The sequence below is a fragment of the Pristis pectinata genome, chromosome 6 (genome assembly GCF_009764475.1).
Source record: "Pristis pectinata isolate sPriPec2 chromosome 6, sPriPec2.1.pri, whole genome shotgun sequence".
NCBI lineage: Eukaryota > Metazoa > Chordata > Chondrichthyes > Rhinopristiformes > Pristidae > Pristis > Pristis pectinata.
Genome location: NC_067410.1, coordinates 16,765,115 through 16,785,132, shown reverse-complemented (window position 1 = coordinate 16,785,132; position 20,018 = coordinate 16,765,115). Strand labels below are relative to the sequence as shown.

The 20,018-nt window shown below is 38.9% G+C and overlaps 1 protein-coding gene across 1 annotated transcript in view; it reads right to left on the bottom strand.

Moving 5' to 3' along the window:
- Positions 1-19,275, bottom strand: part of iars1 (isoleucyl-tRNA synthetase 1) — a 117,765-nt gene extending 98,490 nt beyond the window's left edge. Inside the window, exons 1-6 of the mRNA XM_052017912.1 lie at positions 19,146-19,275; positions 14,455-14,582; positions 13,200-13,356; positions 12,678-12,797; positions 11,543-11,625; positions 1,066-1,183 (exon numbers count right to left, since the gene is read on the bottom strand). Coding sequence (XP_051873872.1) covers positions 1,066-1,183; positions 11,543-11,625; positions 12,678-12,797; positions 13,200-13,356; positions 14,455-14,573 — 597 coding nt within the window. The 5' untranslated portion in view covers positions 14,574-14,582; positions 19,146-19,275. The remainder of the gene's footprint in view (positions 1-1,065; positions 1,184-11,542; positions 11,626-12,677; positions 12,798-13,199; positions 13,357-14,454; positions 14,583-19,145) is intronic.
- Between the last annotated feature and the right edge of the window lie 743 nt (positions 19,276-20,018).

Here is a 20,018-nt window from a genome sequence, read left to right as displayed (position 1 = left end):
GTTGCTTCAAATGGCTATTGCAATTCAAGATGTTTCTGAATAAAAAAAGTTAAACCACTTGATATTAGACCAGATTACAATGCTCAGAAAGAAATAAAACCCATAACGTGCCGAATGACACTGGAAATGTGGCACCAAGACTAAATGAATAGGAAGAAAATTAAAACCTCTGTTACAGTTCCATGGCTGCTTACAAAACTTGCACCTTACAACAAGCAATCCCAACTGATTCTTTCACCTCCAATGTTTTTACACTCAAAAATGTCACTCATCTTCAAAATACAAGCTGACGTGATTTATCACCTCTAGATATACTATGTAAAACCACACAAAAAAAAATTGCTCATAAAATTCTAGGACACTTCTGCTTGAAGCCGCGCAATTAAATCCCTACTTTATGATGTGGCCCTGGAAAACTCAGGACATGAAGACAACTATGGCACCTTTGAAAGAGAGAATTATATCCCAACAGGAGACAGAAAAGGGAAAAGGACTGAGGGTAAATTTATCAAAGGTGCCTATTCACCAGTGATGATAGTGCAAAGATCAAAGGGCTTTTTACTGATGGGTAACTATACAGTATATGGTGTTTATTGCAGCAAATTTGCGAATAACTCTGCACGAATTACATCAAATCAGTTTCACAACCTGGGCTGCACTGGTCTATAAGGAGCTGAAATAACTGAAGTAACTGGTCTCCAATCTTTCATCATGTCTGAATAGATGGATATACCAACAAGATAGCTTTAACCAGTGACAAATTATCTGCAGCAGCTGAGCCAGATGAAGTTTGTAATTTGCATTTACTATTGAGGGAAGAAGGATTGCAAAGAGCCCTCCTTCTGAGGCAGAAATAAATTCTTTGAATGGAGATTAATTCTAAATCAAACTTTTCACCAAATACTTGTGCTACGAGTCATTTCCTACCGATTTATATTTCTTCCAGAACTATAATCATGAAGCACCTGGTCTTAAAATGCAAAATTCAGAGGACCTTAAAGCACAGACTACCCTAGTGCCACTGTTAGAACAATACTATTTTAAACAATTAAGTTTATTTGTCACCTTATAATTCTGATGTGCTTCAAAGTTAGAAAGTGGCGTATTGCACGCAGTAGAAAATGGCATAACCTTCACACCTCTGTAGACGAGTCCTTTATCATAAAGCTGTTTGAACACCCACCTGAAAGGAAAACAGATGTAGAGATGCACATAATAGCATCATTTGCATTTCAAAGTCAGTTTAGTGTCCAGTTCAAGCTTATTCTATGCACCTCTGTTACAATTTTTGATATTAAGTCCTTAATTCATTATTCTCTCAATGACATATGGGAAAATTTGTCTGCTGATTCTTCTTTTCCTTGCCTCATCTCAACTAAGCAACAAGCTTGTGTTGATGCACTCTACAATTCAGTACACGAAAACCCATAGGCTGGTCCAAAATGTAAGATCATATGGGATCCAGGGTGAGCTAGTCAATTGGATGCAAAATGGGCTCGGTGGAAGGAATCAGAAGTGGAGGGTCATTTTTCAGATTGGAGCCCCATTACCTGTGGTGTGTCACAGGAAAGAGTGCTGCTGTTTATCATGCATACTAATGATTTGATTGAGAATGTAGGTGGCATGATTAGTAAGTTTGCTGGTGACACCAAAGTGTTGCCTTCAAATTTTACTATGGTTCCTTGATGACATGCTCAGTCAAATGTTGACCTGCTCAAGGGCAATTACTATCATCTAATTGACAATAGATTGAAGGGGTGTTATTTGCTGAACTCAACAAGATTCAGATGAATGACGAGTGATCTCATTGAACACACAGAATTTTTACAGGGCTTGACAGAATGGATGGACCCATGTTGTTTGTCCAAGTAGTCAGTCTCAACACAAAGGGTCAGCCATTCAGGACAATGAGAGAAAAAAAACTTCACCAAGAGGGTAGTGAAACTTTGGAATTCTCTACTCGAGAGGGTTGTGGAACCTCAGTCACTTGGTATATTTAAGACAGAGATTGCTAGACTTTTGGATTTTAAGTCAATCGTGGAATAAGGTTTGTGAAGTTAAGACAGAGATTGCTAGACTTTTGGATTTTAAGTCAATCGTGGAATAAGGTTTGTGAAGTAAAGTAATGGTGGAGTAAAAGATGTGCCATGATCTTACTGAATGCAGAGCAGGCACAAAGAGCTGAATGGCCTAGTTCTGCTTCCATTTCTTACATTCTTATGTTCAGTCTATTTGTGTACTCAGCTGTTTCTTGAATCAGAGGCTGAATCGAATTGGCTGATGTCGGGCTTCTGCGATAACAGGGGTCTCAGCAGCATAATTGGTGGGAGAAATCTAAGTGAATCAGTACTAGATTGTAGTCCCCTCAGATCCTCAACAAAAGCTCCATAACATGTGCTATCAACTGATAGTAGCATGGCCATTATATAAACAGTTAAAGTAATCCAGAGAACTCAACTAATGATCCACAGCAGACGGGCAATTTAAATTCAATTAATTAAACAATCCAATAATCTCACATTAATGCTGAGAGCATCAAACTACCAGAATGTGCTAAGAATCTTGAGTTCACCAATGTCCCTTAGGTGAGGAAATCTTCCATCCCAAACAGGTCTGTACCACCTGCAAGTGCAGACTCTCAGCCACATAGTTGATCAATTTGAACAAGCCTTCAAATTAGGGGCAATTAGCATAGGCAATAAATGCTGGATTACCAGAAATTTCCACACAAATCTCCAATTAACAAAAACTCCTATCAGGAACATTTGAAAACATCAAAATGTAGCCTTCAGCTTTACAGGATCCATAGTGCCACCTCCTGGAAATAATATGAAAGCACATTTTCATCAGTTTATGGAGGCTACCAAAAGGATTTAAGTGTTTTGTGCACTCACTTTGAACCGAGTTATTTGATTTACAAACAAATTAACCAACCACTATAACTCCTTTTTTTCTTAAGTGGGTGACAGAATTATTCTGGATGTTAAGAACATGTTGAAAAGATATTTTCCTTGAAGAGACTGCCAGACAGCAGAGGAGATCACAGAGGGGGAGCAGTCAGAGAGGAACTCACAAAGCTCCTGTCAAAGAGAGGAAGAAAACTTCTTCAAAGTGGGCATCCTTGAAGAGACTTGGAGATATTTTCCTTTCTTTCTCCTCCCCAAACAGATCATCACCTTGCACAGTTAAGTATCCTCAATTGCTGAATACCAACTTGCACCTCTCCAAGTGCCAATTCTTCATCCAAAAGCAAAACCCGTGAGCATTACTGGCCACCTGATAATAGCAGTATTACAAACTCAGAACAACCATCACACATGTACCCATTTTGAGCAACATCTGTTGGACAGGAATCATGAACTGTGTCCGATCAATTTCCCATCTACCAACCCTTGATAGTAAAGTACTAAATCTATAGTCTCCTATCTGGTTTTATTTATTCACTTTTTTCACTTAGCATTGCTGGCAAGGCCAACATTTATTGTCCATCCCTATTTGTCCTTGAGAAAGTGGTGGCGTCACCTTCTCAAACCATTGCAGTCCTGGTGAAGATACTCCCACAATGCTGTTGGGGAGGGAGTTCCAGGATTCAGAACCAGGGACATTTCCACAAGGGATGGGGCCAAGTGCACACACAAAGTATACCAGCTAATGATAGCAGGTCTCCTTCCCCAAAGGATATAGTGAACCAGATGGGTTTTGGCAAGAATCCAGTAGTTTTGTGCTCATCAGTAAAAAGACTAGTTTTTGTTTCCAAATTCACAGTACTGAAAGAATTTAAATTCCACAGCCGCAGATTTTAACTTCTCAGGATTGTTAATCCGAGAGTTTAACCACTGCACCATCACCGTATCCTGGGAACAACCAATCATATTAGGACTGGGCATTAAAACTGGCCTGATTGGTCTGTAATTTGTGATTTATCATTGTGGAAAAATAAAGTTACTTTTCTCTTTGAAACAAAATAACATGCTCATCAATTAACTAAATTGACCCAAGGAAGTTATTCACAATGCCCAACATTCAAAGAAAGAAAATAAAGAATAAATGGATAACTTTAAATATAAAAATATAGTCATAAGCAACTTTTTCCACTCTAAGCTATTGCCATCATTGATGCAGTATAAAAGGGCTCAAAAGAAAATCAGATGCATTTCCCGAGAAAAGGAAGACGCACTGATACATGGTGCAGAGTCTTCATCCTGCTTTAAAAGGTTTTATGTACTATGTGACATTTAAAAATAAATATGGAATGCAAAACCACCATCATGCATACAAACTGAAGCTGAAAGAAACTGTTTTAAGGTCTGTATATATCAAGGCTATAAATTGACAATGATTATAAATTACAAGTTCCATCACTAGGGTATTAGATCATCTTAACTGCTCAATAAATTTCTGTCTTATAAGAGGCTCCAGCCTATGATTTATTCACTCATCCTGTACCATACTACATCAGTGAGCACCCGCATTCACAAACTCTCCGATTACCCCAGTGACTTTGTATAGGGCCGTTACCACCCATAAAAAGTTTGTTTAAAAAAAAAATTAACCTATTTCTCCCTGAGGCCTTTTGCCAAACAGATCTTGCTTTCAGCTGAACAGGAGCTGATCTTTAACTTGTAATTTATGTTCAAGGGAAAGGATCAGGTTTTCATCACACAATATGCACCCACAGATTATGCCATCACTGCCAACTATATGAATCCAGAGAAAAAGTTGATTTTCAACCTATTTACAGTGGCATGCAAAAGTTTGGGCACCCCTGGTCAAAATTTCTGTTGCTGTGAGTAGCTAAGCATGTAAAAGATGACCTGATTTCCAAAAGGCATAAAGTTAAAGATGACACATTTCTTTAATATTTTAAGCAAGATTACTTTTTTATTTCCATCTTTTACAGTTTCAAAATAACAAAAAAAGGCCCCAAAGCAAAAGTTTGGGCACCCTGTATGGTCAGTACTTAGTAACACCCCCTTTGGCAAGTATCACAGCTTGTAAACGCTTTCTGTAGCCAGCTAAGAGTCTTTCAATTCTTGTTTGGGGGATTTTCGCCCATTCTTCCTTGCAAAAGGCTTCTAGTTCTGTGAGATTCTTGGGCCGTCTTGCATGCACTGCTCTTTTGAGGTCTATCCACAGATTTTCGATGATGTTTAGGTCAGGGGACTGTGAGGGCCATGGCAAAACCTTCAGCTTGTGCCTCTTGAGGTAGTCCATTGTGGATTTTGAGGTGTATTTAGGATTGCTATCCTGTTGTAGAAGCCATCCTCTTTTTCATCTTCAGCTTTTTTTGTTTTACAGACGGTATAATGTTTGCTTCCAGAATTTGCTGGTATTTAATTGAATTCATTCTTCCCTCTACCAGAGGAATGTTCCTCGTGCCACTAGCTGCAACACAAGCCCAAAGCATGATCGATCCACCCCCATGCTTAACAGTTGGAGAGGTGTTCTCTTAATGAAATTCTGCACCCTTTTCTCCAAACATACCTTTGCTCATTGCGGCCAAAAAGTTCTATTTTAACTTCATCAGTGCACGGGACTCGTTTCCAAAATGCATCAGGCTTGTTTAGATGTTCATTTGCAAACTTCTGATGCTGAATTTTGTGGTGAGGATGCAGGAAAGGTTTTCTTCTGATGACTCTTCCATGAAGGTCATATTTGTGCAGGTGTCGCTGCACAGTAGAACAGGGCACCACCACTTCAGAGTCTGCTAAATCTTCCTGAAGGTCTTTTGCAGTCAAATGGGGGTTTCTAGCAATCCTACGAGCAGTTCTCTCGGAAAGTCTTCTTGGTCTTCCAGACCTCAACTTGACCTTCACCGTTCCTGTTAACTGCCATTTCTTAATTACATTACGAACTGAGGAAACGGCTACCTGAAAACACTTTGCAATTTTCCTATAGCCTTATCCTGCTTTGTGGGCATCATTTACTTTAATTTCAGAGTGCTAGACAGTTGCTTAGAGGAGCCCATGGCTGCTGATTGTTGGGACAAGGTTTGAGGAGTCAGGGTATTTATAAAGCTTTGAAATTTGCATCATCTGGCCTTTCCTAACGATGACTGTGAACAAGCCATAGCCCTAACAAGCTAATAAAGTCTGAGACCTTGGTAAAAGTTATCTGACAGCTCAAATCTCTTGGGGTGCCCAAACTTTTGCATGGTGCTCCTTTCCTTTTTTCACTCTAAAATTGTACAAAAAAGAAATAATACACTAATCATGCTTAAAATGTTGAAAAGAATGTTTCATCTTTAACTTTATGACTTCTGGAGATCAGTTCGTCTTCTACCCACTTTAACTATTCACAGTAACAGAAATTTTGACCAGGGGTGCCCAAACTTTTACATGCCACTGTATACAACACAGCTACTCACTAGTAAAATATTTTTCCCCACATACTAGAAATATTTCTTGAAACCACTTACTGACATTGCAAACCAGAAAAAAATATCACTCAAACTTATTTCAAAATGGCAAAACTAATCTAACTGAAGTTACATCAAGTCTACAGCACAAAAAATAAGACCATTTGACCCATGTTGTCTCTGCCAGAGTTCACATCCCAGAAAGGCTTCTTTTTACCTTTGTTTAGCCCTGTCAGAATCATCTACAATTCCTTTCTTCACATATTTATCTTGCTATTACTTAAATATATGCATGTTACAGACCTCATTTCCACTGTGGGCGGGCATTCCATATTCTGGCCACATTTTGGTTTACAATATTCCCACTGAATTCTTTACTGAATTTATTTGTGGCTACCTTTAGCTTCTAACCTCTGGTTTTGACAACCTTCCCCTCGCCACTGCCACCTTAACCAACTCTCAACCAGGAACATTTCCTATATATGAACTCAAACTCTCAGAAATTTAGAAACCTTTCATTGGGTCATTCAGCAGTCATCTTCTTTCCAATGGTGAGAGTGTGGTCAACCATCCTAATCGGTGGCATAAATGCAAAGGATAACCTGTTGAATACGAAGGCTGGTGGGTTTCTTGCTCCATCCATGAGAGGAGGGGAGAGCAGATATTTAAGAAATATACTACATGCAATTAAGGACTCTGTCAACTCTGAAGGAAGGAAGCCACAGTTCAGAAAGGACGATATCTCAGAGGCACCCGAGTGAAAATTCTCTCATCGGACAAAATATAATGGAGATGGAAAAATTTGGAAAATGGAATGGAGTCCTTACAGGAAACAAGGAGGGAGGAAGTGCAGTCACACCCCTGATGCTCTCTGCCATTTTGACAGTTTGTATGACCTGTTGAATTTTTCCAGTATTTATTTCAGATCTCCAGTATCTGCAATTTTTTGATTTCCTAATGCTCCCCAGATTAGCTTTCTCATCATGGAACATAAGAAATAGGAGCAAGAGTAAGCCATCAGACCTTTCAAGCGTGCCCCACCATTTAGTATGATCATGGCAGATCTATGCTGGCTTCAACTCTTCTTCTGTGCCATTTCTCCATAGCCCTCTATTCCTCCATCTATCGAATATTTATCCACCTCCACTTTAAATGACCCAGCTTCCACTACCCATTGAGGCAGAGAATGCCAGAGATTCATCACACACTGTGAAAAGCACTTCTACCTCTCTCAGATTTAAATGACCTGATCACTCTCACTAGTGAAAACATCTCAACATCTACCCTGTCAAACCCCCTTAAAAGCTTATCTGTTTGAAAGAAGTCACCCTTCATTCTTCTAAACTCCAAGAAATCAGGCAAAGTCATACTGCACAGAAACAGGCCCTTTGGCCTGTCATGTCCATACTGACCTTTTTGCCAATTTATACTAACCCCATTTGCCTGTATAACATCTATGCCTTGCTTACTTAAGTACCTGTCTAAATATCTCTGAAATGTAGCGACTGTATTTGACTCCACCACATCTCTTGGCAGCGAGTTCCAGATATCAACACTCTCTGTGTAAAAATAAAACCTTCCCCTCAAATGCCCTCTAAAATTCCTTCCTCTCACCTTAAACCTTTGCCCTCTTGTTTCCGATACCACGACATAGGAAACAGATTCTGCCACTCTACCTGTGCCCCTCATGATTTTATACACCTCTATCAGGTTACCCCTCAACCTCCTTTGCTCCAAGGAAAACAAACACAGACTAGCCTCTCTCTCCATAAATAAAGCCATCCAATCCAGGCAACGTCCTGGTGAATCTCTCCCTGCTTCACTTTCTGCACATAAAATGATGCTGCATTCTCACCAGCACAATCACACCCTTCTGAAAGTGTGGAGACCAGAACTGCACATAATATGCCAAGTGTGCTGTTCTACCCCTACTCAACTCCTTAAAATGCACTGTTGGAATTAGCTCAACTTTATCCTGCTGTAGCCTAGACAACCTTCCTCACCATCCACAACACCAGCAACTTTCACGTCAACTGCAAACTTACTAATCATATTTCTACATTCACATCCAAATAATCAAGTCCTCCAGGTTCAATAAATGTGAATCCATCCAAAACTTTATTTACCTTATCCCACATCAAGATCAGATGTTCAAGATTATTTCAGGTGGCTCCAAGTTCACATTAACCATTTAAAATTTTAATCACTTGCCTTTCAAGTGCTGAGTCATTAAATGTATTCAAGAGTTAAAAGGTATATTTTTGAGCTATATATAAGTTAAGGGTGCTGAGGACCAAGCAGATAAGTTGGATGAAGCCAATAATCAGATCAGCCTTGATCCTCCCAAATGTAAAGCAGGCTCATGAAGAGAGGCCTACTCCTGTTCTTATCTTCAACTTTAGTGTCATGTCTCTCATAATCCCATGACCCCCTCAAGCTGCCCTACACACTCAATCTGTTAGTCAGTAATAGGCCCCATGCTCCAGAATTTACCATTTAATCTCTTGAGCCTCAATTTAATCCTTCATTCATAAAGACCACACACCCTTGCTTCAACACTAAAATGTCAGCATAAGTTCTGGTAATAATATCATTGGAGTGGTCTATCAGACCATGATTATTGATTTGGAGACAAAAACAGTCCCATGACACCAGAATAGAAAATGTGCATCAGCAACACAAAGTAAGAAAACGTTGAGGCAAAAACAATGAAGAACAGCCAATGAAGGCATCGGGAGGAAATGAGTATACGCAGACGTCCAGACAAAAGCTATTGCAGTCAAGAGCCCAAGATTTTCCAGTAAACACTGGCAGTGCCACAATTAACCACCAATATTTACCCACATAACTGTGGGCAAATCCCAATCTTCCTGCTGAACTCCATTTGCAATTTCCAGTTTGCACTCTGCTTCTAGACTCCACGTAAAAACCAACAGCAGAAAAAAGCTTAGCGAGACTCCCAGACACTTGCACACTTGGGCTTCAGGGAAGAAAGGCTAGAATAAGGTATACATTTTAACTACTCGAGTTTGTTTTAACATGTTTAACTAATATTTTAATTGAGCTTTAAAAATATTAGTAACTTTAAATCTTTTTTTCTTAATTCATCATTCAAGAACACTGACAAACTGGCAGCACTGAAACATTGCAAACTAGTGGTAGAGCTTTATCAAGTATTTCCAGAGAAGCTTTGCAGGTACAACCACTTCTAGTATGACACAGTTCTACCATTTGGGGATTTACTGCTTATCTCAGCAAGCTAATTCAGCCTTACTGATCCACGGAAGGTGTGTTCAAAACATTGGGGAATAGAAGCAGTGATTAGAACCAGAGGGCTCAACTAAAGAAATTCCAGACCAAGGATGTTTTTGATTACAGGAAAGTGATTGGCAAATGTGGCCTTTTAGTCCTTTGGGAACAGATAAATATTTATTGAGTATGCTTCATGATATAAGAATATAGGTCAAGAAATGTTTCAAATTTATTAAAAGGCAAAATGGAAGAACAGTTACAGAATTAAGACAATTCCCAAAAGCATTTTCAGCAAATTGCAGTTAAACTGTAATAGCCTTCCAGCAAATGAGCCAATCTTCAATGATAAGTTCATCATTTGAACTTGGCCATTCACACCGTGTTTCTATCAGCATGTCCCCAGGCATATTGATCGAACAGGAGGTCAACCATCAGTAGATTGGCTTTCTAACTGTGAGGCAAGCCCCCATCCTGAATGGCTTTGACAGCCAGCATGACATCTTTGCCAGATTCACCAGCTATCAATGTTGACCTAGTTGTTTATCATTCACACCTGTCACTCTATCCTCCTGCACATCAGCCTAGCCAAATCTGGAATTTACCTTCAGGCCAAAGTTATCATGGCAAGCAACCAAAGATTGATCTTTTTAAATTAATTCTGTTATCTTTAAAGCATCAACAGGCACCTGCAGCTCACCCCAATAATAGTTTGTATTTCAGTTCCCCCAATTTCACACCTTTTTGTGCATTTAAAATCAATAAAGGGGCCACTTAAGTGCACAATACAGTGCACAATTTGTTTTGTAACTGTATACTATCAGAACATAAAGTCATTTTGTCAAGTGTCTTTCATTACACTTAGCATTCTACAGTAAAATAAAGCAGCTTATTAAATGAACTAAATGAAGTCTTAACTCAGTTCACTGTCAAAGAGACCAATAAAAGCTGTATCCAGAGATCTGGCTAATATCACACTGTGCCACTACATCACCAGCAGATACAGGTTGGTGGGTAAAGACAACGATATCATTTAAAAAAAATAACTGACATCACCAAACTCAAAAATAAACACACGGATCTTCAATAGGAATAATAGAAAATCCAGCACACGCAATGGCTTGACAAAAATCCAACATACACAATGGCTTGGCACTTCCTGGTCTTCTGTTGCTCCAGGTGTACCAACACAGGTCTGCATGATCAGGATTTACAGGCACAGAGAGCTTTGAGCATTGCAAGATCGTAAAGAAAGCACTGGTATGCTGACTTCTAAGGAATCAGCATTCCAACACAGGCATTCTGAGACGAGCTTGCAGTGAATCAGAAGGTCGACACTTCAGCTTTGGTGTATGCTGGAGCATGAGCTTCTGAGGATAAAAGCTCATAGTGCCAGCAGTTCTGAGAGTATGGAATTGGGAGGTCTTCCCCCAAAATTTCCTACCACTCAGTAGAGAACTGCAATGTTAAATATGTGCTCTCTTATCCATATCTTTTAATCTGGCCAATCTGACATTGGATTCACAAATATCTTCCTGCCTGTTCCCCATGCACCTTAACACCCTACACAATGCAAAAATCCATGCATCTCAGTCTTGGATATATTCAGTGACTCAGTCTCACTCACTCTGTGGGGTGGAAAATTCCAAAAATTCATAATCCTCAAGAACATTTCATCTCCATCTTAAATGGGTGAATCAGAATAACAGGTCAAGTATAAATATTTGATAATGAGCAATTTTTGTAAAAATTAAATCTCAAAACAAATTAAAGCAAGCAAGCGTATTAGTATCATGGTGTAAAAATGTTGAGCTTCTGCATATTTATAAAGTTTGAATATAATAAACAATTCTGAATTTGAATTAAGAAGCTAGGAACATCTATTGTAACGACATAAGCTAATTATCATCACTTATCATTAGTTTTATCACTTACCAGACAGATTCCATAAAGGATGGATACAAGGTCTTATAATCATTCTTAAAATCAATCCAGCGTCCCAACCTAGTGACAGCAGTCTGATGACGAAGAACAATACCCATCATAAATATTTAAAATTCAGTTTTATCATAAATAGTAGAAGCTAAGTAATGAACATCAGTATTTTGTTGCCTTGTAATACTGAAAATAAAATTAATTAATTTCACAAAATTAAAACTTCTATTATATTAAACATTGTGAAATTATTTAACTTAATCAAGTCTTTAAAACTTCTGTTCTATTAAAATACTTGATTCATTTAATTCAAAGACCCTACAAGTCAATGCATTGCATCATGCTATATTGCTAAACAAGCCAAAAAGAGATCCTATTTTTGAAAAAAAGAGTACTTTTTAAATTACTGGGGCTTCCCAAAGCATACATATCAATAATAGGCCATGTTATATCCAATAATTAACTTTCTAATCAGCCAAAAAAAAACTTGAAGACTACTTAATAGCCTGAAACCTTCAATATTAATTCTGAAGACAAGTCCAAGGAAGAGTGCCTCAGCTCCCAACTGGACAATTATAGCATGCAGGATTCAATGAATTCAATAAATTTCACATCAGCCTTTTTCAGTTGTTATCAGAACTGGCTAGTTCTGGTCAAAGGTCATCAACCTGTAACATTAACTGTTTTTGTTTCTCTCTCCACAGGTGCTACTTGACATGCTGAGTATTTCCAGCTTTCTCTTTTGCTACAGGTTTCCAGCAACTGCACATTTTTGTCCCTCACTATTCCAGTATCGCTCTTATTCCCTCTCTCTTTCATTCTCATTCATCTTCTATTTTAGACCTTCAGACAGATCAGCTGCAATTAACAAGCGCACACCAACTCTTCTCAGCCAGCACCACCACCACTTGTGTCACTCAGTTCCAACACTACGCCTAGGAGAAGGGCTGTTTTCTGCAACCCCCCTCCTTTACAACTGAAAACATGTTTGATTTCTAAATTCTCTTGAAAGGTCATCAATCTAGAGTTAACTCTGTTCCTCTCTCCAGAGATGCTGCCTGCTCCACTATTTCCAATATCTCTTTTTTTTATTTTAGTTCAGTATCTGCTGTGCAGTATCATCAACAGAACTTACCTCCCATTCGCCTGAATATCTCATCACTATACTTCGACAATGTCTGTTGTATTCAGCTATTCCCATTTTTGCTACATCTTCAGGTCCTTTAATACCCAGCGTCTTGTCAATTTCATATTCCTATACATGAGAGAAAATATTATACCTTGAATCTCATAATTGAAAAACTGTTGTACTATGATGTCAAAGTTCAAATTTAATTTTACCTACATCCTTTCTTAAAACATCCAAAATATAATAAGATTTCAAAAACTTAATAAAGCAATGGATATTTTAAAAATCTTGAGAATGCTGAGCAATCCCTTCCGGGTATGTAACAATTGATGAAAGGCAGCAGACAAACTGTAATAATCTTTTAAGCCCTGAGTTTCAACAGTTGCCGAGGTAATGAGAGGAGCAAGAATCAGTTAAAATTGAATAAATGCAAAGTTGTAAATACATTTATGCATTGCACTATACTAAAGTCCTTAATCCACAGTAGAATAACCATCTGGTGAAACATCATCCATTCCAGTAACCTACCACAGGCAAGCCATGGCAATCCCATCCAAATCTTCTTTCCACACTGAATCCACTTTGATGAGCAAATCTGGTCACTACATCCTTTATTGTCCCAGCAAGAATATGGCCATAGTGTGGAAGGCCAGTGGCAAAAGGAGGTCCATCATAAAAAGTGTACCTGTCAAGTCCAACATTGATTGATAATAAATAATGCACAATTAAATTCAAATCCATGTCATGTACATATTCAGTCATCAGAAGAGCTAATGTTGAATACAAATAAGTTGATATATTTAGACAAGAATAATTCATCTTCTGTCTGTAATGAAAGGAAAGCAAACACCAAAAGCAATAAAATAAAAAGGACAAAGGGTGTCAAAGTTAGGTAACTGAAAGTTTGTTTAAAGAGAACAAAATATATTCTACAAAGAAATTTCATAAAAGAGAAAATTAGGTTAATGGAAGGAGTATGAAAATACAATTCCAACAAGGCTGAAGGATCTGCCAACAGTCACGTAGATAGGGAAGAGGTGGGGTAAATATGTTAAATATAAAACAAGCAGGATTCGAGGAAGATGACAATAAAAAAAATGGAATTTATGGTGGATGGAGAACAAAAGGATAGCAAGTTAGATACTCAAAACCTTGACAGTGGTCATAAAAAATATAAATATAAATTTCAGTGACTTTGAGAATGAGGTAATGGCAAAGATAGATATTGCTGTGATATAGAAGTCTAACATTTGTACTCTTTTAGAGCTGCTGCTCATAAGAAATTCTCATTATCTGGGAACCTGACAGCTTTAATGAGTACAAGAATTACACATAAGCATATTGAAAAGAAACGATATGGTAGAACATGTTTTACCACAAAGCGTTACACAATATATTGCCTCAGCAATTAAGGCAATAATGTTTCCGGATGCAAGAGACCCCGTTCATTACTGTGGGGGGTTACATTCCTAGAAAACCATCCCTGTCACAATTTTCCATAACACGAAGCCACATCATCTGTGCATGCATCAAGAAAAACAAATTTGAATAAAATTTATATTTGTTTTTGATACATAAATTGTATAAAAGCAAATTTTTATTCCTTATCTAATATTTTGGTAGTGATTTGTGAATTCTGTTAAGGGCAAATTTCCATTACCCTAACTGCTATAATGTAGGGGTCGCATGAATTTATTTCATGCAGCTAAGAAGCACTGCAGAAAATTGATTTTTAATATATGGCTCACACTTAAGTATTGAACAAAGCCATGAGAAATGTTACCTCGGTTTGTTTTGAGCTTGTTTCAGACATCGTTGAAAACAATCCAACTCCTTCCAGATCTTTAGTGTCTGCTCTTCCTCAGCAGGGAAGTTGATGGTTTCAGGCACAGGTTGAACCATTCTTTACATCTAATTTGAAAAAAAGAAATAATCTTTTGTGCGTGGATAGTAAAGCCCCATTGTCCAGCAAGTCCATGGCTGGTCTCTACCTCAGCATCAATTTTCTACATTAATCCCTTATTACTGGATTCCCTTAATATGAAAAAATATATCAATTTCTGTCTTGAAAAAATATAGTAACTGAGTGTTCACAACCCTCTCAGATAGAGAATTACAAAGATTCACAACCTGGAGGTGAAGAAATTTCTTAGTTTAGTGCTTAATGGTCCACTGCTTATTTTGAGATTGCAATCCCACTTTTTTTTGTTAAAATAATTTTTTTTTAAAAAACGCTCCAGCCAAGACAAACCTTCCCTGTTAAGCCCTGTATGAATTTTCCATGCTCTCATAAAACATCATTTGTTTAACTCTAGAGATTATAGATCCAAACTGTTTAATCTCACTTCATCAAATAAACCAGCTCCAAAATCTCTGGAATCTATCTATTGTAAATATATTCTTCCTTAGGTATAGAAACCTGATCTGCAGACAAAATTCCAGATGTAATCTCAACAGGATCCTACCTATTCATTCATTTTTCATGATCTGACCATTACTGCCCCTTCCTAACTGCCTTTGGGAAGGTAGGAGCAAGCCTACTACTCGAAGTGCTGAAGGTACTCCCAAGATGTCACTGAAGAATGAGTTCGAGGACTTAGATCAAACTATGTTGATAGAACATTCCAAGTCAGTATGCTGTGTGCCTTGAAATGGAAACATGCAGGTGGTGATGTTCCAATGCACCTGAAGCCTTAATCTTTCATGGTGATAGAGGTCAAGAGGTTGGAAGTTGCTATCAGAGTAGCTAAGAAGAGTAACTACAGCAAGACATCATTACTCTTGTATTCAAATCCTCTTGCAATATAGGTCAACATACTGTTTGCCTTCCTAATTGCTTGCTGTACCTGCACATTAACTTTCAGTCATTCAAGCACAAGAACAACCCAGTCTCTCTCAATGCTAACACCTTTCAATTTCTCACCATTTAAAAAAGTACTTTGCTCTTCCATCTTGTGTCGACAACAGGGACTCATTTTCTGCAGGTGAGAGCTCTGAGAGAACAAACCAACAATACTGCAAATATAAAACTGTGGGGGGAGGGAGTGCCTAATAGAATTCCTTAACACTTAAAAGACAAAAAAAGATAGCAATGGGGAAAGGAAAAATGGACAAATGGCGAGGGGGAAAATGAGGCAAGAGCATGGATTGAAGATGGGAGAAATGCAGAAAATGGATCAGGTAGAGAGCAAAAAATGAGATCTTGAATTTGAGAAAAGAAAGAGAATATGCTTGTTTAATTGGAGTAAAATAATTTAACTGGAGTACACAGGGGAAAGAATGAGTACTTGAATAGAGGAAGAAGAATTCCAGGTTAAATAATGAGTTGAGAAATGCAACTACTAACACAGAGTATGCGTCAAATTAACTCCACTGTCTGGTATGAGTTGGGAGTAGCGATGATGATGGCAGAAAGAAAATATCTGCAGAAGGATGGCAACTCGGCTTGGAGATCATATTTATGTAGAGAGAGAAAGAGTAGCTATCATGTAATTTTGCAGTGTTGTGCATGAGATTGGGGAAATGTTTGGTTCTTTTCCTTGAAAGCAGAACAATCATTTTGAGTTCTTTCATATAAAATTTACCAGCTGTGACATATGAAAACACAACCAGAATGCATCATCTTTATTATAAAGTTTCAAGGAGCCTTAAGGAGAGAACCTACGGTTGTATGACTCAAAGATTTCTTTTTTTCTCCCTATCATATTTGGAATATTTACAGTCGAGCAACAGGAATGATGATACGCTTATACAATGCAACAACAAGTAACACCCAAAGACGCTTCACAGATAAGAAAAAGAGCACTGATCTTTTCTTATCTGTGAATGATATTTATTATAGTTAACAAAAGAATGGTTGAAGGAATGGACTTTGAGGAAATTATGCTTTAGAAATGGTAAGGTTTATAACAGAGGTTCAAACAGTATGCCACTAGAGATAAGCTCACCATTTGTGGCCAAAGACCCACCAGTAGTGGATTTTATTTTCACTTCTGCTATTATCTCTAGACCCAAGGATCTACCCTTGGTCACCTATTGCTCATCTTCAGAACCACATCTGTCGATAACATCATGCTTCACCTTCATTCCACAAATTCCAATCTACCTCTGACTGAAAAACAATATTTTTAATCCAGGCATCAAAATCCTTACCTATAAATTCATAAGTCCTTAGAAACCATATATCTGAGCCTAAACCAGAAAGAGAAATGTCAAAATGTAGCCAGAGGGGAATTTAGAACCCTGGAAAGGGAGTAGAACTGAATTATCTAGGGAACCAGAGAGAAGAGCAAATGCATTAAAGGACTGGAGTGAAGCCCACAAGACAAGAAATTCCATAGAAATCAGAAGCACTGAGTAACAGAACACATTACCAGATTGCTAATGGAAAAGCAGGATTTATGAGGATATTACATTGGAGCATTTTGAAGTACATAAAAATCAGGTGCAGTGCTAAGCATATGGTACTCAGCAAAGTAGAATAGCAGAGCAGCACACACACACACACACAATATTCAGCAGCAGGGGACTGCAACAATCAACATTTCTCCACAACAATATTACTCCCTCTGCCCTGTCCCCCAACCATCCCCTTCCACAGAGGAACCATTGTCGAAGCTGTGTGAGAAGCACTACAAAAAAGTGAACAGTCGAAACAGCTACATGTTGATTTAGTGGGTCTCAGCTAGGCAAGAGCATCTGGGGCCATAATTGTTTATATCACTGAAAAAAATGTTAGGATACTTAACTAGTGTAATCCAAAAATAATCCAACAGCATTGCTGAACACCTTCTTTTGCTTTAAATATTCATCAGCTCTTCACTTGAAAAGCTTTGAATTCTACTTCATTGAACAGCCCAAATCAGTAGCAACAAACTACAAATTGCTGTCCAAGAAAGTTCTGTCAGATGATCCATAAGGAATACACCATTTGATATATTTTGAAGTATGGCTATTTCTACAACCATTACACAAAGATTTAATATATTCTACAGCAATATGAACCAATAATATCTTGTGCTGCTCCTGCATGCATCCAGGACCTCGCATTCATACAGCAGAGCCATTTAAAAAGCTCTCCTCACTACAGCTGAACGAAGCAGCAATATTTTCACTTAGGTGACCAAGCCCAACCCCAGCAGTTAAATCTGAATTACCAGGAATGACCATTTGTTAATTTCAAGAAATGCTAAGCTGACATGAATGAACCACTGGACAAAATCCTTGATGCAGACAACAGGCTTATCACAATTTCGTGAACACAAAATTCTTCACAAATTAGATTACACTAGTTAGTTTTTCCTCTGCAGGTACCCCAATTGATTTAATTAAATATTTTTCTATGGAAATACTTGAATCAGGAACATAGATTCCAGAACAACACACAAAGAGCACAACCTTCACTGTAAAGTGGCTTTGAAAATAGAAGCAAAATACTATTACTCAATGTTGTACTACTATATGTTCATTCAGAAATCATCCTTACCTTTCTAAAATTAAAGCAATCACTTGTGGAACAGTTGACAAGCTATGAAAATATGCAACTAAACTAGCATCCAAAACTAACCAATTCAACACTACTAACTAATATGCAGGATTAAGTCATGACCAAGAAAGGTGAATTTGAGATGAAAATAGATTTTTATTTCATGGTGTATTTGTATTGATGATGAACAATTACAAATAGTTGACAATTTATAATTTTCTATTCAGTTTACAGTCGCCCTTTGGGCCCTCCCAGTAAAACACGTCTATAGCACGACCATAATAGGCTGATGCAATATCTGGCTAATCACTGCACGACCTACAACCCCTTACGGTAGATTTCAAAAAACTAGAACGTGAAATCATATATTTGAAATGCGCTGCAAATGTATCAGCAAATGACCGATTCGAGTTTTGACGAGAGATCTACGCCCTATACTGAAATTCTTTGGGGTCAATCTGCAGCACAGTCAAGTCTCTCCAGATATCAGAAGGACAGATACACGAGGATCGTGAACAACGCGACAGAGAGCCCTTGCTTTTTGCAAGGCATCTGGGGGGGGGGGAAGAGCCCCTAAATCGGCAGTGCCGCGGAACGCCAAGATAATGCAGAGCTCTGGGGATTTCAGCGTTTGCTTGCACGGAGGGGAAGGGGAAGGGGAAGGGGAAGGGGAAGGGAAGGGAAGGGGAATGGAGGAAAGGGGAAGGGGAAGGGAAGGGGAAGGGGAAGGGGAAGGGAAGGGGAAGGGGAAGGGGAAGGGAAAGGGGAGGGAAGGGGAAGGGGAAGGGAAGGGCCTGGCTGCGTGGAGCCGGTGGGATGTCACGCTTGTCTCCCTCAGTCGGCTCCAGCGCCGCCTTCCTCGATCAGGTTAAGTGCAACAACACACCAGAAAGTGTTCGCTGCGTCAAAATAAAAAAAAATCCAATGATCGACCGACTAGAAGAAACAACCCCGATGCCCATTACTGCCGCCGGCATGGCCCCACTCACCGGCTTCCCAGATAGATTCCACAGCCGCACGGCGCCGGCACTCCACCGCCAGACCAATCCGAGGCGGCCTAGCAACAACCCCTCCTCCCATTGGCTTCTTCCTGTAACTAAAGGAGCGGGCACTTTCAAGTATACTCGTCTCCAATTGCTTAGCCCTCGGACAGCCTTTGGTAATCGGAGAGACGCCGTCGTGCAGCGGAGACGCAGGCCCTTTGGCCCATCGTGTCCGTGCCGACCATCACGTATCCGCCCTTACTTATCCCATTTATCAGCACTTAGTGCGTAATATGCTGTGCATTGGCGATTCAGCTGCTCCTTTAGATGCTTTTTTAAAAATGTTGTGAGAGTTTAAATGCATTTTAAATGTGAAATGTAGTTTGTTGAATACATTTCTTGGCCCTCAATGATTTACGATTTCTATTAATGGCCTGGAGGAGGGGGCAGAACGTAAGGTGTCCAAGTTTGCTGATGGCACGAAAGGGGCACATTGTGATGAGGATATTGTGACCCTGCAATGGGATATTGGATAGATTGAGTGATCGGGCAAAAACTTGGCAAATGGAATTTAATGTGGGAAAACCGGGGGTCATGTGAGGTAAAAGGACTAAAAAGGCAAAGTATTATTTTAAACGGAGAGAGACTGCAAATGAGTGAAGTTCAGAGGGATCTACCTGTTCTTGGGTTTGAATTACAAAAAGTTGACAGGCAAGGTGTAGAGACTAATTATGAAGACAAATGGCATATTGGCTTTTGTTGCAAAGGGGTTGGAGTACACACCTTGAGTACTTTGAGGCCCCTTTCATAAGAAAGAATGCACTACTGTGCTGCCATCTTCAGAGATCCTTGTACATCAAGGTCCATAAACTCTTCAAT